The 20,348-nt window shown below is 32.6% G+C and overlaps 2 protein-coding genes and 1 pseudogene across 2 annotated transcripts in view; 2 read left to right on the top strand and 1 right to left on the bottom strand.

The window, feature by feature from the left end:
* Positions 1-226: 226 nt before the first annotated feature.
* On the bottom strand, positions 227-801 carry LOC132048379 (uncharacterized). The gene is made up of 2 exons (XM_059439286.1): positions 560-801; positions 227-466 (listed from the first exon to the last, which is right to left on the bottom strand). The coding sequence occupies exons 1-2, from the start codon at positions 782-784 to the stop codon at positions 344-346; spliced, it is 348 nt and encodes a 115-aa protein (XP_059295269.1). The 5' UTR covers positions 785-801; the 3' UTR covers positions 227-343.
* Positions 802-9,176: 8,375 nt separating this feature from the next.
* Positions 9,177-20,348, top strand: part of LOC132047147 (uncharacterized) — a 33,782-nt gene continuing 22,610 nt past the window's right edge. Inside the window, exon 1 of the mRNA XM_059438054.1 lies at positions 9,177-9,188. The gene's annotated coding sequence lies outside the window, so the exon portion shown is untranslated. The remainder of the gene's footprint in view (positions 9,189-20,348) is intronic.
* Positions 11,945-16,525, top strand: LOC132047906 (inactive LRR receptor-like serine/threonine-protein kinase BIR2; annotated as a pseudogene).

Here is a 20,348-nt window from a genome sequence, read left to right as displayed (position 1 = left end):
GTCACAACTCGTCTTCATTTGCAGCCACAAGACAAATTGCATAAAAAATGATCAATTCAAAATCGTTACCATCTTACGTGATTACCAAGCAAAGAAGCAAGATAGCCACCGGAAAATCACCAACCATTATAGGTCTTCACTTTAATAACAAGTGTATTATATAAGATAATAGTAATTAATATCAAGCAAAAGAATGAGCAGAAACATAGTAACCAACTGGTCAACATTTAGCAAGCAAACTTCTACAGTTTGATAATCCAAAAAATATACAAATCTTGCACTAGAATTCGCCGCATCCAAATACAAAAATAAAATCCTAACGAGTTAAAATTAAAAAAACTAGTCAATTAAAGCTTAACAACTTCATTTCAACTTGCAAAGCTATAACATATCCGTTTAAGACGAGAACCATCGAGCACATTTGAATCAACATGAGGTATCGATTCCTTAACAGCTTCATCTTCATCTATATTTTACATCACATACAAAATATTAATCAGTTAACCATTAACAAATAGATTAAGAAAAACAATAGTAATTTAACCAAAGAAAACATTACCAGCATTAGGCCAAGTAAATCCATGCAACCAATTTCTTGTAGTAACAAGAGTTTGGACATTCTCATGATGGATACAACTTCGTACTTGGTAACAACACGACCACCAATACTAAACGCTGATTCTGATGCTACGGTAGTAATTGGAACACCGAGTACATCACGTGCCATCACTGAAAGGTCGGGATATTTCCTTTCATTTTCCTTCCAATACTTAATAACATCCATCCCATGAAACTTCTCATAATCCAAACCTTTTGTTCCTCCAAATAAAGATCCAATTCTGACTTTCCAAAGATTGCAAAAAGATTCACTCTCGAACATTTTAAATTCCTATTAATTTATAATATGAAATGCAGATTATAAAAATAAAAAGAAGAGGAAGAAATAGGAAATATAATTGCTTGATTAAAAAGTATCACTTACACCAAAATGAATAAGAAAATTCATCAAGAATAAAGTAAAAATTACTTACATCAAATAATTGGATTCCTTTTGTTTGATCGGCTTTTTCTTGAGTTGGTTTACACAAAATAGTAGAAGTAGTTGCTCCAATTTGACTATTTACATAATATTCATAGAGCTTGTACAATTTTTTTTTCATAGTTTCAACCTTCTCTTGTGTACATCATCTACCTTAGAGTAGCAATACCTTAAAAGTTGCAACTCAAGCGAGGATCAAGGATTGCTCCAAAGGCAAGCACTACACTATATTTACTCCAATATTTATCAAACTTCTTGGACATTCTTGAAGCCATTTCCTTAATAACTCCATCCTGATTTTGTGCCTTCTCCATCAAAGATGCATTCAATTTTCCAAACTTGCATAAAGTACAAGTTGGAGGTCGGATAACTTGAACCGTAAATCAAGTTAGTTATTTCATGAAAAGGTTCCAAGAATTCACATATTTTTTCTGCCCTTCTCCAATGATCAGATGTAGGACAATGAGAGTAATTTCTATCAACCAACCGTAGACCGGAAAGCTTTTTCATACTGTAGTGCACTCTCAAGCATCAAGTATGTTGAGTTCCATCTGGTAGCCACGTCTAAACGTAAACCCAAATTTGTACTAATTCCCACTTGCTTAACACATTGCTCAAACTTTCTCATTCTAGCATCTGATCCTTTGACGTACTTCACACTTTCTCTAACTCTAAACAAAGCATCATTAGCTGCTTTCAAACCCTCTTGAACAATTAAATTCAGAATATGGGCAGAACAACGCACATGAAAGTACTCACCATCACATAATAAACTCTGTTGCAAACTAAGATGCCCTTTTAAAATATTTTGCATGCTATCATTATTAGTCGCATTATCCAAAGTGATAGAGAACACCTTCTTATCAATGCCCCACTCTTTCAAACAATCATATATAGTTGCGTGATTAATTCTACTCCCGTGTGAGGAGGAATCATACGACAAAAATTCAAAATCTTACTAACTAACTTCCAATTGTCATCAACATATGAAGTGCTTAAACAAAGATACCCCTCAGAAGTACCTGCTGTCCAAAGAATCAGAAGTTAAGCAAACTCGATTCGGAATCTTAGCTAAGACTTGTCTTAACTTTTCCTTCTCTTTGAAATACACTTTCTGGACATCCACAACAGAAGTGTTCCTAGATGGCATTATTAATTCTGGACTTGCATAATTTGCCCAAGCTCTAATTCCATCATATTCAACAAAAGAATACGGCAAATCATGCTTAATGATAGCTTCAGCAAGCATTTCACGTGAAACCAATTGGTCTATTTTTCTAGACTGTATTTTACCTTGTTTATCCATAAACATTTGACCCAAACTGTGGTATTTCAGTTTTTTACATCTAATTAAATGGCGTTTTAAATGTGATGTTCCATAGTTCTTACCTTTGGGTCCTGGAGTAGAACCAACCCGATATCGATCTTTACAACCTCTACATATTGCCCTTTCCACTCCATCTTTACCTCTACCAGTCTTCTTCTTGAAATAAATCCAAACATTCGATTTTAACCGCCTCGATTTTTTTCGTTCAAGTTCTTCATCTTCGTGTTCATTCACCTCTAAACTAGCTTCTGTGTGTACTATGTTCATCATCCTCCAATGATTTCACCTCTAAACTAGCTTTAGGTGTACTATGATCATCATCCTCCATGGATGTTCCTATAATAAAATAAAAAAAAAAAGACTGTTAAATAATGTAAATTCATTATTCATTCTCAAACAGGGTTGTAGTAACAATAAACATCCAAGACATATTAACGAAGAAAACCCAATATTTGGCTTCAATTCTTTACTAAAAAAAAAAATACAAAGCAGACAAAATTGAACCCACAATGGAAGTTCTCGTTGATATTATCAAGATTTGGAGAGTATCTACAAATTTGTGGAATTTTGATAATTTTGCTTTATAGAAACAGATACTTTATAATTTTACATATGCTCCAACCAACATCTAATCAAACACAATGGAAGTTCTCGTTGATAATTTTGCTTTATAGAAAAAGGTACTTTATAATTTTACATATGCTCCAACCAACATCTAATCAAACAAGACTTTTAACTTAATAGCAACATAGCCGCACAAAAGGGTCTCATTCAAATAACTTAGTTTATGTAGAAGAACCGAAAAGAAGATGTTGATAAAGAAAACCCCAAATCGATTATAAAAAATCAAATCAATTTACAAAGTCAAAAATAACACTCTTTATGTATGGAGAAGAGAAATTACTTACCAGGTTTTGACTTATTGTGCTTCTTCTTCACTCGACTCAGTGGAACTGTGGAAGGGTAAACAAAACTAAGAAAGCTGCGCAAGAAGAAAAGAAAGTGATGTTAAGAAAACCCTAGTTTCTTTTTTATGTATTCGTACCTATTTTTCTTGTTTTATGTTTCCTTCTTTAGTTATTTTAGAATTTTAAATTAATAATTAATTAATTAATTTTGGGCCTCACGGGCTGGCCTCGGCCCAGCCTCTGAGGCTGAAGGGTCAAGTGAGGCTGGGCTTTTGAGCCTCACTTCTAAATGGGCTGCAAAATGCCTAGCCCAACCCCACTTAATTAAAGGGCTGGGTTGGGCCGGCCTCACGGGCCAAGCCCAATTTGACAGCTCTATTTCCTTCTTTAGTTATTTTAGAATTTTAAATTAATAATTAATTAATTAATTTTGGGCCTCACGGCCGTGGCCTGTGACCCTCCGAGGCTCAAGGGTCAGTGAGGTACCGGGCTTTTCGAGCCTCACTTAAATGGGCCGCAAAATGCCTAGCCCAACCCCACTTAATTAAAGGGGTCAAGGTTGGGGCGGCCTCACTGCCAAGCCCAATTTGGACTCTCTTTCTGAAGGGTACATAATTATCCATACCATGTTTATATTAAACTTTCAAATCTATTATAATTAAGTAATTTAATAAGGTCATAATTCATATAATTAATCACAATTTAATATTAAAAGTATATGTATAAATACATGTTATATATTCCTTTTACTTTTCTTATACCAAAATAGATCATTCTTTATTTGTCTATTTTAGCAAATCAAGAGAGATTTATTATTTTCTTTCAATATTACCCTTATCATTAAGTAACTACATAAAGTACTAATAGTCAAACTTAGATTTTTAAAATATAATTAATAAGGTTAATTTAGTAAAATATACCCCTAATAAATACTTTCTTAAGGGAAATATCAAGTCAACAAGGACCAAGTAAAAAGGAACGAAGGAGTATTTATTAACTTGATGTAAATACCAAATACATATGACATTTTACATTTGTGATGGGTAGACAAAATTCACACTTAGATAATGTGTAACAATTCGCTATTCTTTTACATGCAAAACAAATCAGCCAATCTATATATAATATAAAGCTAGGCAAGAGAAGAATGATGTGGCACCTCTCTTTGGCCAAGGATTACACTTATCTTTTTTCTCATTTTTTTGGCATTTTTCTTAATTTTTTTCTACTTATATTCTATATTATAAAACCTAGAAGTAAATTTTTAATCACATTAATTCTCTTAATTACCATGTCTCTTTCAGTTTAGAAAGCTGAAAAGTCGATGTCATTAATTTAGTGATTAATTATGCAATAAAACAATATTACAACGTAGAAATATGAGGCTTCTTCAACAGCCAACCAACTAAGAATTTCCTTCTTTTGGCCCTTATTTTTCTTCCTCCAGATGTTCTTGAACGGGTAACAATGCATTTTATTAGTGTTATTTAAATTTCTCACTAGCATAATACTGAAATTTTACATATTTTGTGGGAGGTTTTTATTTTTCTTTTGAGGTCTGATAATGATGATTAAATTACCCATCCATGTGTTTTGTTCAAAAGGTCTTGACAATAGCAAATTTGTCTTCTTAAAATTTGGTTAATCTTTTAAAAAAAAAATAATCTAACTTCATAAAACATGTCCTTCTTCACATGAATAGGTGAAAGAGTGCAGCGGCAACATTTGGCATGATTGATCATATTTAGGTTCATCATCTACTTCATCTAATGTTTATATATCTCTTTTCAATGAATACCGTATATAATATTTATGGAGTTGATTCTCATACTTGTTCTAGCATATAATACATTGAACAAGCATGTTTTTACTATAGCCCATTAGAAGTTAATTTGATGATATCAATTAAAATGCAATTTTGCTTTTTCATTTTCTTTTATTGTCATTTCTTGTAATATTTGGATCTAACTACATTTCTATTTGTAAGTATTTTCATTTTTCCTGTCTGATTCAGGTCCCAAAAATATGATTCCACTATCCTTTCTAGCTCTTCGTGTTATTTGTACGTTATTTTATTCAATATTGTTTCTTTCTTTTCCCCTACTATTTAGTACCGTACTACATTTTATGATGATAAAATTATAATACATAATTAATTTATAACGATGGCTTGGTTCTTATTTTATTCCCAACAGTTTATCCTTTAATTAATCTGTTTATTTCTTGTATTCTAGCTGTTTGGATTCTTATTCTTATTCTAATTTACTTGGATAACTAATGAGGAGGTAATTTAATGTTTCTCATGTTTCCACATCTTATATATTTTTTAAGTAATTTTTAATAGTTGAGTACTTTCTTATTCATATTTTTAGTCAGCAATTTTAGTACAAATAACTTTTTTGCACTAAATAGAAAAATTGTATAGTAAAGAGGTTGGTAACAAATTAACTCATGGGATCACTGGGATTATCCAACATGGCCGGCCTTCTATGAGGGGTTTCTTCGTTAATTCTAGAGGCTCAAATTTGAGATCTTTAGCTAAATATGGAAGAACCATCTCATTACATTCTTCGATGACGTTTTTTCTTGATATGATATGAATATATAATATTTGTGATTAATTCAAATTCACTTTCATTATTTTTCACCTTATTGCGGTGCCGTGACATGTACTGCAATTATATATTTGTAGTTTTATTTTATTTTATTTTATGTAATTTGCTGGTTTTATACATTGATAGCGGCATTAAATTATGATTTTGAACAAGTAGAAACATGGAAAATTATATAGTGAAACATTTATTGCGTAAAGAAAAATAAAGAAATTTATAGATTCTTTTCGTTCCTTTTTATATTTACAAATAAATCTACTTTCGTCGGTGTTGTAATGTTGCAATTTTTGTCTCTGTTGTATTTATTTTGTATACAATCATAGGCATCAACGAAGAGGATTGTATATACTATTTCGTGGAAATTTTGTTAAGTTGTAATTAAGATAGAGGAACAAGTAATTGGTTCCGCTTCAATTTGTTATTCCAAATATATGTCCATTAAACTCATAAATTTTGTTGACAAGTGAAAATTCAATCATTTAAGTGGTCACGGGGTTGGAGATGTAGATAATTATCACTTTCTTATATTTTTATTCTCACCTTTCTAAAATATCACAAACAATTTTAATATTGTTTACAAATGTATTTCTTGATTTACTATTTTATAAATTACGTAAAAAAACGTTAATATTGAATATTGTAGCTCCCACTTCACTAATGATAAATTTATAGATGCTATCCTCATTTTCAGGGGCTCTAATCTTTCCAAAGAAGAATTCATTTAGCCAACTAAGAGCCGCGCAAGCGCGGTTTATTCATTTTTGTGGCGCTTAAATGCTCTAGTATTTAATTAAGTCTATTACTCTATGATTTATTGATTATTACATATGCTAAAGCTCAATATTGGATAGCAGGTTTTTATGGAAAATATTATTGGATCTCTCTCTTTTGCACGCACATCAATAGGTTTCATATATCCTTGAACACACACATAATAACACACGGATGTCATCCTTTCATAAATAAGCTACTTTAGACCAATACCATTTGCTTAGAGGCAAACAAGTTAACACAAAGACCAAACTCGAGGCACCATGTGGATAGTGTTCTACTTTATTTACCTCCTTTCATGGGTATTACGTCTATAACGTTCCAATGGTATTACTAGATGGTGTACTAGTGTCCTTTTGGACATATATTGTACATAAAAGTATCCTATTATACTCACTTATATAGGAAAATTATCATGTACATCATGTTTTTATTTTCTCTTTTTACGTACATTTTCATGTGAAAGCAAATATGAGACTCTCTCTGTATCTATTTATGTGAAGGAATTTGATTGGGTATAAAATTTAAGAATAGAATGAAGATTTTTGAATTTTATGAGCCAAAACAAGTTAAAAATATTGGTGTGATTATAAATCATCTCATTAAAAGTAAAATTGAAAATTTAAAATCAAATTATGACTAAACAGATAGGGGTGTCAACTCAGATAGGGGTGTCAACTTTCACTTTGATGGCGGATCATTACGAAATTACTGTATGTTGATAAACTTTGAGGTGACTTAAAATTCAAAACTGGACCAATGAGTTACATTCATAAGTTATAGGCAAAATACATCAAATGACACTTAAACTATACCCAAAATGTCGAGTTCATACTCAAACTATGCAGGCGACCTATTACACACCTCAACATCTAAAAAGTGAATTTATTACCCCCTCAAAAAGCCGATAACCGCAATATGTACATTGGGGGGTGTGTAACACTTGCCCCCACGTCGCCATGCCGCCACGTGGAAATCTTCTAAATTTTGTTATATTCTTTTCCCTTTTCTTTTGTTAATTAAATTTATACTAATTAATCCCAATTAACTATTAAAATGCTCTAATAATTATCTCTTCTTCATCACTAAACCATCCCACCATTAAACCACCACCATTACTGCCAACCCGCCACCTACCAAATCCACCACCCCATTATCATCAACTCCAAACCCAACCATTAATTTCATCACCACCATCAATTTTACTTCAACAAAGAGTACTAATTTCCAACAAGAGGAATACCGTGTAACGAGATAAGACCTCATCTAATACATTTTATTACACTACAAGAGAAAAATACAAGATGAAAGTACCTGTGTTCGAAAGAAGAAGAAGAGGAAAACGGAGGAAGTCCATTTGAAGTATAAATATGCAATTTCTTCATTGTTATCAACAATGAAGAAAATTTAATTTATCTAGTCCATTTGAAGTATGGGCTTCGTGTAATTTCTTCAATGTTGTTAAAAGTCCATTTGGGCAATTCGTGCAATTTCTTCATTATAGTTGCATATTGTTACCTAAACTTGGATGATTTGTTCCTTAATTTAATTTTTCCGGTAAAAGGGTGGTGGGTGTTGTTTGGTTGGAGAAATCATCAGTGATTTTTTGGAGAAGAAGAAATGGTTATGTTTTAGATTTTTTGTTTGAATTTGAAATGCCGAGGAGGCGAAGGTGGAGAAGAAGAGGGAGCCGGGGTGACGTGGAGGTGGTTGGCAGCCGGTGAAAGGGGCGGGGGTGCGTGGAGGAGAAGAGGAAGATGAAGAAGACGAAGAAGATGGGCGGGGGGTATATTTAGCAAAAAAAAAAAAAAAACATAAAAAGATAAAAAAAATCAACAAAACGCGCCTATATTTAATCATAAATTTTTTTTTTTGTGCCACATCGTCTTTTCGAGGGGTATTAAATTCACTTTTTAGATGTTGAGGTGTGTATTAGGTCGTCTGCATAGTTTGAGTGTGAACTCGACATTTTGGGTATAGTTTAAGTGTCATTTGATGTATTTTGCCTATAGTTATAAGTAGATACTCCAAGGAGGTTTTGCACCAAAAAAATTATTTTTAGAGAAAAGAATAGTTAATTAATCTGGTGTTCAAGGCGCAGCCACAGAGATGGTATAAAAGGAATAACTGAATATGCACTTTAAATAAACGGAAAAGGGTCAAATATACCCCTGTATTATTAGAAAAGGGTTAAGTATTATACCCCTGTACTATTAGAAAAGGGTTAAATATACCCATCGTTATACTTTGGATCCAAATATACCCTTTTCGTTATACTTTGGGTCCAAATATACCCCTCTGTTATACTTTGAGTTCAAATATACCTCTCTTCCGTTAAAATTATTCAAGGTGGACATGAGATCTAACATGGCGTTGACAACTCGGTGAGGTGGACACCACATGACATGTCACTTCACCACTCTAACCCATTTACCCCTCTCTTTTCCTTCTTCTTCCATCACTACCATCTCCTCCCCTTTCACAATCTTTGCCACCATTAGCACCACTATAATATTGTTTAGATTAATTGATTATTTTAAACTCAGTGATTGAACCTAAATAATGAAGCAAATAGAATATTGATGGTACAGTTCAATTTGAAGTGCTACAGCTAATCAAAGTGGTTTGTTCCTTTGAAAATTTTAATCTGTATACATGAAAACAATTTTTTATCTGGTTTAAATATACATATGTAGTTTTTTTAATTCTATAGGCCAAAGTCATAAATGGACCCCTGAACTTGTCCTGATTTTTCATTTAGATCCCCCAACTGAGGGTCATACCATATGAACCCTTCAAGACAACTGTTAATGTGCCATTTAAACACAATTATTGAGGTGGCAAAGTCATGGCAATGCGCATCGCTCTAAAAGGGCGTGAGATGCCAATTTTTTCATTTTTAAATTTTTTAATCATTAAAAAATTAATTATAAGAAAAAACTTGTTTTAAAACAATTTAACTAATAACATTTTAAAAAAAAAACCTAAAACCCAGCCCACCCTCCCCCGATCCGAAGCCGGAATCCACTACAGCCGCCGTCAATTTTTTCCGATGAAGCCGGATTCCACCGCCGCCACCGGCGTCGCTCTTCTCTTTTGCTTTGTTCAAATACAGCAAATTCGAGCCCTTAATGGACAAAAAAAAATCAATAGTCCATGATTTCTCCATTAATGGACCAAAAAAATCAATAGTCCTTTGAAATAAACACACACAAAAAAAATCCTTCATCCAAACACACCCTTTTACTTTTCTTGCTTTTCCTCTTTCTTCCTGTCGCTATTGATGTTTATTGTTTTTTAAAGTAAATTGTTTAGAAGGAAAAGAATCTGTTTGGAGTGGGAGGACGACGGATGGCTAGTGGAGGAAGAAGAAAAGAGAGGAAGGAGAGGGCGCGGGGGGGCAAGAGAGAGGAGAGGGTGGGGGGTTTGAAGAAGAGGAGAGGGGTGGCGGAGGAGAGGGCTCTGGGGTCAAGAAGATGACTATTTTTGTTTTTGTTTTTTTTTTTTTTTTTTTTTTTTTTTGTAAAATCCTTTTATTTTTGTTCTTTAAAGCTAAAATCCACGTGGCTCCATCTTATTTATTATTTTTGCGTGTGAATTACACGCACCATTTGTGTGTTGTTGCATATTTATTTTGTGTTTAAATAGCACATTAACAGTTGTCTTGAAGGATTCATATGGTACGACCCTCAGTTGGGGGGTCTAAATGAAAAATCAAGGCAAGTTCAGGGGTCCATCTATGACTTTGGCCAATTCTATATAAGCGAGGATATGTCTTACTAATACTTTATGTTTAAGTTTAATACTATTAATTTAGAACCGCATGGGATTAAGAACTTAAAAAAGTAGAAAATAGAGCCAGAATTACCTTATTGACAACAAAAAGCGAAAGCCAGTGTCCTAGGAAATGTGCGCTTTACATATTTAACTAGTTTTTCGAGGACAAAATGTTCTGTATTCATTTGATCATTAATTAGCTACTGTATATTGCCCTTTGTACTTTGGTGTGTTTGCTATCCAGGAAAATATTTTTAATTTTCTGATTGAAACGCCTGAGTTTGGAAAGTTGGGAAAATGAATAAGGGTTTAATAATTAATTAATTTAATTAGATACATGAATTAGAGAGATTAATGAGAAAATTTAGGAAAGGTGGAGATTAGGGGTGGCAAATGGGTGGGTTCGCTTGGATTTGGTTTGGTTGAAAATGGTTTGAACAAAAATGGGTTGGGTTTCAAACCGCTCATATTTTATGTGGGTAAATATGGGTTGGGTGATAAATGGCTGCGTTGGTTATGGGTTAACCCATATTATACAAGTGTAATATTATTTCAAGTGTATGTTTATAATTTTTTTCTTTTGCCAAGTTAAATTAATTTTTTCATATAAATTTCAAGGGTGAGGGGTGGGGGACGTGGAGGGGGTGGGGTGGGGGTAAGATTTTTTTTTTTTTTTCATTTCTTATAATTTTTTATAAAATTAAAATATATGAAATTGATTTTTTTTTTTGGGAGGGGGGGTGGGGTGGGGGACCAGAAATTCTTTTTCATTATTTATAATTTTTTTATAGAAGTAATATATATGAAAATTGAAATTTTGGGGTGGGGGGTAAGACTTTTTTTTTTTTCCATTTCTTATAAAACTTTTATAAAAGTAAAATATTTGAAATTGATTTTTTTTGGGGGGGGGGGGGGGTCGGAGAGGGGTGGGGTGGGGGTAAGAAAAAAATTTCATTTTTTATAAATTTTTTATAAAAGTAAAATATTTGAAATTGAAATTTGTGGGGTGGGGTAGGGTAAGAATTTTTTTTTCTATTTTTTATAAAATTTTATAAACGTAAAATATATGAAATTGAATTTTTGGGGGGGGGGGGTGGGGGTAGGGATCGAGTGGGAGGTAAGAAAAAAAAATTCTCCTTTTTTATAAGCTTTTTATAAAAGAAAAATAAAACATATGAAATAAAAAAAAATGTGGGGGTGGGGGGAGGGGCATGGCGGCATGCGTGGTGGGGTAAGGGTTGGGGTGGGAGGTAAGAAAGAAATTTCTCATTTTCAAAATGAGTTGTTATTGGGTCTAGTGTGTTCTTATATGAATACCCATATTTTACCCATATTTGCCCATATTTTTATGGGTTAAAGAGACACTTGAAGCCCATATTTACCCATCTGAAATAGGAGCCACCTGAAATATGAGTGACCCAACTCACTGACATATGGGTAAAATGGGCTAATTTTCTAAATATAGGCTCAAATTGCCACCTCTACTGGAGATGGTGGTATAGTGGTGCTAATGGTGGCAAAGGTTATGAAGGGAGAGGAGATGGCAGTGATGGAAGAAGAAGGGGAAGAGAGGGGGAAATGGGTTAGAGTGGTGAGGTGGCATGCCATGTGGTGTCCACCTCACCAAGTTGTCAGCGCCATGTCAGATCTCATGTCCACCTTGGACAATTTTAACGGAAGAGGGGTATATTTGAACCCAAAGTATAACAGAGAGGTATATTTGGACCCAAAGTATAACAGAAAGCGTATATTTGGACCCAAAGTATAACGAGAGGTATATTTAACCTTTTTCTAATAGTACAGGGGTATATTTGACCCTTTTCCGTTCAATAAAGGGCAACTTACATAAATGACTATCTTTTAATGCTTGCTTTCAATCCGTAGCTACCTTTTTGCTATTTACAATTCGTAGCTACATTTAGGCATTTTTTCTGTATTTCAGAGTATTTGAATACACTTTTCAGTTGTATCCAACCTTATCAGATGTCATATGTATTTGGCTGTATTTGAATATATGCAACCCTAGTGACATGCGTATTTAAAATGATGCATTTGTGTGCATTTAAATAGACGACGGGAGCTGTGTATTTAGTGTGTTTATATATTGATGTATCCTTTTTTTGTGGGTGTATGTATTCGACTGTATTTGAATGTATTTCAACAAAATTTCAAATACACTGTATTTACTAGAAAAATTGTACACAAACATATATATAGATCATTCAAACAAAGACATACAGTCAAATACATCTAGTTTGCGCCCAGAATACAATAAGCCAATGATTGTATTTGAATGCTTTCAACAAAATTTCAGATGCAAAATTTCAAATACATTGTATTTACTCGAAAAATTGTATACAAACATATGTACATAGATCATTCAACCAACACATACGGTCAAATACATCTAGTTTGCCCCTCAAAATACAATCAGCCAACGAGGGTAATTGACTGTATTTCAACAAATTTCAGATGCAAAATTTCAAATACACTCAGATCTAAGACACAACAATATCTAAGACACAACAATGAGAAGAAGCCATGAATTCTAGTATCCGTCAGATCTGAGAAGCGTGAGAAAGCTAACTAGAAATTCCTTTACATTTCGATATATTTTTACGTTTTTTTTCTTCTTTTGGATGTTTGTCAAATATTTCTGTATTTTTCATGCATTTTAAGATTATATACGATATTTTTTGGTCTTTTGAAAGAATAAATATAAATAAGAAAACTTTGCGGGCTTATGCGATTTTGCGTCTCCACTTTGCAGCACTAATTTCGTATGTAAAAACTTACTTGTACTTGGAGTTTTAAACAAATTCTACGAGTTCCACGTCGAACTAGAGACTTGATAAGAAACTTTTAACGTTTTTAAAGAAATACTACATGGCACTGTAATTTCTATAGCTTTAAATTTTAAATTCGCTATGTTTTAAAAATTTAAATGTTATAAGTTAATTGTAGTAAAAATAATCAAGAAATGCTATATATACTCATGATGTTTGGCCAAAAATTGCATATATTTATTCATTGTTATCTCATATTGTAGTACTTTAAATTATCTTTTGAGTATTAATTATTGTGATTTGTGCTTAATATTATATTTTATTATATAGCAATAAAGCGGTGCAAAGATGAAGAGACTTAGAGCAAAATTTAATGAAAAGCGGAAGAAAAAGAAAGGATAAAAAGAAAGGAGGCAAGTGGGGTCGGAGACAACATGAGCTAATGATTAGAGAATACAAGTAACACTATTGAAAGGAATTGAATGACGTCCCAGGCAACAAATAATGAAATTAAAAGGGATAGTACCTGGCAGTGGCTCGCCACCAGTGTGCGCCGCAGCGCTGTCGCAGGAAATTAAGGTCTCTGATTCTCTGTTGGTCTTCCACGTTGCACCAGTGACGCGAGCCCACTATTTTTTTCGGTTCGAGTTGGATTTGGTTTTTAAAAGCTCAGGCCGTTTGGTACCCTGTAAATAAATATTATACAGGGCTTTTACATAACCTTGGACCTGTATAGAAATTTCTAATGTAATTCTTTTGCCGTAGCCAGAGTTATAGGTTTTTACCTTTTCTTCTCTGTAATACTTGTTTTTACGTTTTTTTATTCGGATGATTTGTTGTTTTCCTTATATGTCTATGCGCCTAAACTTTAACTTTAGTTTTGGCACACGCTAAGCATGAAAGTTGACGTTGATTATCGTTTATATCTATTGACTTTCCATATTTGGGTTATCTATTTATTCTTGGTATTAATTGTTTGATTATTTGACGAAGTAGTTGAGCACTATCTGTGGCGTGTGAATTGAACTAGGAATAGGGAATTTGCATGCGTAATAAGAATAAATAGAGATTGTTCGATTAATCGTTTTGCTAATGAGGATAGGAATATACCCTTTAGCATTGCTTAGTTGAACACGGAGAAATAAATGCGCTCTTGTTATCTCTGGCAACCATAGGAATATAGGTGTTATAGAAGATTCTGCGCGCTTTCATGAAAGAATTTAAGATACTCATAAAGTTATAATTTACCCTAAGAACTAGTAACCCATAGGTATAACGATTTGAAGACTCAACTGGATTATAAGTGGTCATAGCCCTAGATCTATTTCTTCTCCGATAAAAATCTGCTCTTTCTTGATTGAAATTCATTATTTGTTTTATTTTATTTTTAGTTAGTTAATAATTATATCTTGAGATTTTACTTCTTGTGTAGATAACCAGTATAGTTTAATTTAGTAAATAGTTAATCATAGCGCTCTGCGCATTTATATATCCAACTTTAGATCCTATATTACTTATGTGACCACGTATACTCATAGCGCTGTTTAGGAAAGAACTCACTATGCCTCGAAGAGGTTGTCATGTCACATTTTGTTTTTTTGATAGTTAAGTTGGGTGAAATTAAGATATACTGTAGTTAAAAATTAGGTGTGCTCCAATATTATTGTAATAAAAAATAGTGAAATTAAAATGTGCAATGTTCTTTTCTTTTAGTTTTTAATATTTAAAGTTTATTTTATTCAAATAAATTAATCCACATATCCGATCTAATTGTGAAAGTTGGTCAAACTAGCACCCCCAGAATCTTGTGTTGATTCTGCTATCTCTTGTACTTCCACGCCTTGATGCTGCTGGTGTAGTTGAAGATGATCTCAAATGTTTAGAAGGATTCAAAAAATCCTTAAACGATCCAGATGGAAATTTAACTTCATGGAACTTTAAAAATTCTACAATAGGAGCTATCTGTAAGTTTACAGGTGTCATTTGTTGGAACGACAATGAAAATCGCCTCTTTGGCCTCGCTCTAAAGAACATGAACCTCGGCGGGAATGTTGCAGAATTCGTACAGTATTGTAACAGCTTAGCAACCCTTGATCTTTCTGGTAATAGCTTTTCTGGTCCAATAACTTCTCAAATTTGCACTTGGCTCCCTTTTTTAGTCACCCTAGACTTGTCGAATAACGATTTTAGTGGTTCTATTCCTGCTGATCTAGCTAAATGCGTGTATTTGAATAAATTAATGCTTAAAACTTTATCTGTAGGCTCAAAACTTTATCTGTGGCAGACAATCAACTTTCCGGTAGCATACCGGCAGCTTTCGACTCTGCAGATTCATCTAAGTTTGAAGGAAACAATCTTTGTGGTGGACCTTTGAGGAAATGTGGAGGATTCGGTAAGAAAAACATAGCTATTATTATTGCAGCAGGAGTCTTTGGTGCTGCTGCTTCTATGTTGTTGGGTTTTGGTGTGTTGTTACGACAAAAGAGGAACAAAAATTCAGAGCTTTGATTCAAATTTCTCTCAGTTCATTCCCTCGCGAGGAATTATCCACATGATAGTGAATTTTGTTATTTTTCTTGGATTGTCTTTTTTTCCTGTCCTCCAATTTTATAATGGAAAATTGAAAATATAAAAGGGAGTCAAAACTTATCTTTACTGCAAAATCAAAGAAAAGACCTTAAAAGAACCTTTATAGAGAAAACCAATAGACAAAAATGTAGGTACTACAATTATTTCCCCAAATGTCTAAGCGCTTCACTTCATAGGCGGTGACTTAGATCCATCCAGTCTCCAATTTCTGAAGGAAAGAAGCAATATCCAGCTACATTACTAGCATAATTTTAATTGGTAGCACTTGTGGTACTTTAACTCCATTAGTTAAAAAATGGATAATATATGTACAAGAAATAAGCTTTAAATTCTTTTAGCTTGGACTCAATGAAGTCTTTATGATATTAGCTTCCACTTTCCTCTTATTTTCTTTCTAAATCAAGCCAAGTTGCCATGCAACTTACAGTTACTAATATAGTAATACTCTGTTTTGTGATAAACATTGCTGATACAGCACTCAAATCTGTTATGAGCTCTGTCCCCAGTATAATGCTACATTTTCAACAAAATTTAGAAGTCACTAAAGGTCATATCTGTTAGAAGAGCAAAACTACCAATCGTATAGCCGGTAGTTGGATTAAATAACTGCAGCAATGTATATTGGTTGAACTGAAAACATGTAAGAGCTGAGAACTAACAGAAGCAAATAAGTAATGTTTATGGTCGAAGCCTTTGTTCAAGGGTCTTCACAAGATGGAGAAAAATATACCATTACTCTTCTATAGTCTTAAAGACAGATAAAACCCACGGACCACTCATTATACAAAGAACTCATGGAACAGCGGAAACAAAAATCTAATGTCAGTGTTGCAAAAAGCATTCAATTTCTTAGGATACACGGCTTAGAAAGTCAAGCACACCTCATTTAACTGCAATACTGATCTTGTGGAATATCTCAAATGTGCCTAAATTTAAACTCATTTTTCACATTAATTGAATTTAGTTTCCTGAAATTATTAATGTTTTAATAACATTGCCAATTGACATTTAATGTGTAGTTGCTTCGAAAACAAAAGTTAAATTCAATACAAACGAAGAGACATGATAAGTCTGTAAAACCAAACAAATTCAATCAATCAAACAAGGAGACAGCTTAATAGATCTTTCACAAGCTGGATACTACCTTAGTGAAATGACTTCCAAGTTCCAACTTCAAATTAGATGAAGCAGGAGCAATTTGGTTGAGAAAGATTACAAAGAAAATTTGAAACTTTTTTTACAAAAAAAAAAAAAAAAAAAAAAGGAAAAAAAAAGAAGAGAGAGAGATAGAGAGCTAGGAAAAAATATAATACAGTTAAATTAGAGACTTAACAAGAAGTTTTTAATGTTTTAAGAGAAATACTACATGGCATTGCAATATCTATAGCTTCGATAAAATTTTGAATTCGCTATGTCTTAATATGATAAGTTAATTGTAGTAAAAATAATCAAGAAATACTATACTCACTATGTCTCGAAGAAGTTGTCACATTTTGCTTTTTGATAGTTAAATTAGGTGAAATTAGGATATAATGGAAATTAGGTGTGCTCCAATAAAATAGTGAAATTACAACGTGCGATATTTAAATAGTTTTTAATACTTAAAATTTTATTTTATTCAAATAAATTAATCGACATATCCGATCTAATTATGAAAGTTGGTCAAACTAAAACACCAGAAATAAAAAAAACTGATGCTAACGTTTGGTGGGGGAATAATACAGTGCAAAATTCAGTAGTTTGGACCCCCACCTCTTTCACCTATTTTAGCAGCATGGACATATGGAACTAGACCACTATAGGCTTAATATCAACCTGGCCACCTGGCTTATAGTTTGTTTGACTAAAGTTACAACGGAAAAGGCTTAAATATGCCATCTAACTATCAAAAATGGTTCATTTATACCACTCGTCAATAGTTTGGCTCATTTATGCCATCGAACTATAAGAAATGACTCATTTATGCCATTGAACTATAGGAAATGACTCATTTATGCCACTCATTAATAGTTTGACTCATTTATGCTATCGCCGGTTACCAAAATGACTCATCCATGCCATATTTCATTAAAGCTAGTTTTACAATATCATATATGACACGTGGCCTTCAACTAGATTATGATTGTAAAGGATAAGGTGTATGAGCCTTTTTTTTAATTAATTTGGTATTTAAAATCGGGTTTAAATTAAACGTCAGAGACTTAATTGAGGCTACGTCTCATATCTGGTATTATAAAATCGGCGTTAATAAAATATGGCATGGATGAGTCATTTCGGTAACCGGCGATGGCATAAATGAGTCAAATTATTGACGAGTGGCATAAATGAGCCATTTCCTATAGTTTGATGGCATATATGAGCCATTTCCTATAGTTCGATGACATAAATGAGCCATTTCCGATAGTTGGATGACATATTTGAGCCTTTCCGAAGTTACAAAATAGGAGTATGCTTATTTGTTTTTTTGTTTGTTAAAAGTATTTTTATGTAGAATAATAATTTGTATTTGACTAATTAATTTAAAAAATATTTTGTCAATCTTGGAGCAACAATCTGTATTTGGCCTAGGTTCTAAAAGCACTTATGGGGGGAAATTACTTTTTCAGCCTTTGGAAACCCTTATTTCTTTTCCTAAAATTTTGATTAAACACCTCACTTCTTTAAATATTTTTAGTTTTCAAAAAGCTTGGCAAACAAATTATTATTCTTAACCCTGAACATTGTCTAAGGCCCCGTTTGGACATGGTTTGAAACCATGTTTAGACATACAATTTGAATATTTTAATTTGTATTTTTTCTTATAGACATAAAAACCTCAAAAATTGTGAAAACTATCAAAACATTCTCAATTCTTATATAATCTTACCAAATGAGCAAATTATAGTTTATAACAAAATTAGTACACTACTAGAAGGCCTTTCTAAAAAATGCAACATCGATTAATCAAACTTTAGTTCAATAAAAACGAAAATTTAATATGAATAGTAATGTAACTATTCTTTAATATAATCTTCTCACATAAATTAAAGGTTGTTAGACATAAATAAAGGTTGCGGAAGTTAATGAGATTGGTAAATGATTGATGGGGTAATTGTTAAAAATATCTACCAACTTATGGTCTTTTTTTACAAAATATAAACTTATAGGTTAAATTTTATATTTTAAAAATAAACTATTAAGCCAAACCATTGCCCAAACGTATGTCCAAACGCTGGTTTGGAACCATGGGTTGGCCAAATGCCTACTAAATCACGAGTCATAACTAAATAAAGGTTAAATGATCATGCATGACCAAGTCATATAGATTTTTATCACGTGACAATTTTAGCCAAGTAAACGCCCTTGACTTCCAGATTAGCTTTAAGCTTCGGTTCTTACAAATTCTTCCCGTTTATTTATCAGTATTGCCTTCTCTTTTACTTAATTGACTTGTTTCTTTCTCGCATACTTACACCACAAAACAGAAAAGGAGATTTAGATGAAGTAATGGGAGGTCCAGACACTGATATACCTGTAGGATATTATGCAATGGGATGAAATAATACATATTTTATATATACGTAATTATTTTGAAGTAATTTTTCTTCGATTGTTGGTAAAGGATGAAAGATAGATCTTGTTATTTTTTTCAATAATTTGCTATCTGTAATGGAAGTTTTAGTAAGATTCGAATTCAAATAAAGTTTAGAACATTCATCAAAGAAAAAAGAACTAATGGATCTGATGAGATTTTCAAGAAATTCTTCCATTTCCCCCAAAACTAGATGATTATAATCACGATAATTTTCCCTTTAGTTTTGCTCTTATTATTAGGCTGATCATTACGACAATTATTGTATGTTGATGAACTTTGAGGTGACTTACAATTCAAAATTGGAAACGCACAAATAAAAAAATGATAACAAACTTATAATGAGCTCCTCAACGATGACCTTATTTGTTTGTCCCTTAGTGACTATTTGAGGTGCCGCTCTAAATTATAGTAAGGCAATTTCTTCGATATACAATACTTACTCCCTCCGAGTGCTAGTAATATCTAACTAAATAATTAATTTTAAGAATCAACCTATTAAAGTAAAAATGCATATCATTTAATTATAGTTAGGTGTATATGCAAGACATATATTTTATACTCATTAGCTTAATGTTCAATGCGAATAAATTTTTACATTTTCGCAATCTGAATTTATCGTTTTAGCCTTTTCAAAAGTCACAAGGGTGTTACTCCCAGTTAATACATGAATATCCTTCAAGGATAGAAAGAAATTATCTAGTGTTTTAATAACTTATAAGCCTCAGTATCTTATCATGTTGCTATTGTTTTACTTGTTGCTAGTGTCTATTTTTTGTATGCTTCATGAATGAAAATCTTTCTTTAAACAACCTCTACTTTCCCAAGATAAAAAGTTTCAGACACATTATCTCTTTTTTAGACCCCACTTACTTAATCACCACAGTGTTGTTGTTGTTGTTGTTTAATAGTAGTAACCTACAAGGAGTTACATTCATAAGTAGATACTCCAAGGAGGTTTTGTAGAA

Source organism: Lycium ferocissimum, chromosome 2, assembly GCF_029784015.1.
Source record: "Lycium ferocissimum isolate CSIRO_LF1 chromosome 2, AGI_CSIRO_Lferr_CH_V1, whole genome shotgun sequence".
Taxonomy (NCBI): domain Eukaryota; kingdom Viridiplantae; phylum Streptophyta; class Magnoliopsida; order Solanales; family Solanaceae; genus Lycium; species Lycium ferocissimum.
This window is presented reverse-complemented; position numbering and strand designations above follow the sequence as displayed.

Coding starts and splice junctions, on each gene's coding strand:
- LOC132048379 (XM_059439286.1), bottom strand. CDS start 784: ATGGATGTTATTAAGTATTGGAAGGAAAATGAAAGGAAATATCCCGAC. Junction 467..559: donor ATTTACTTGGCCTAATGCTG/GTAATGTTTTCT, acceptor TGTAAAATATAG/ATGAAGATGAAGCTGTTAAG.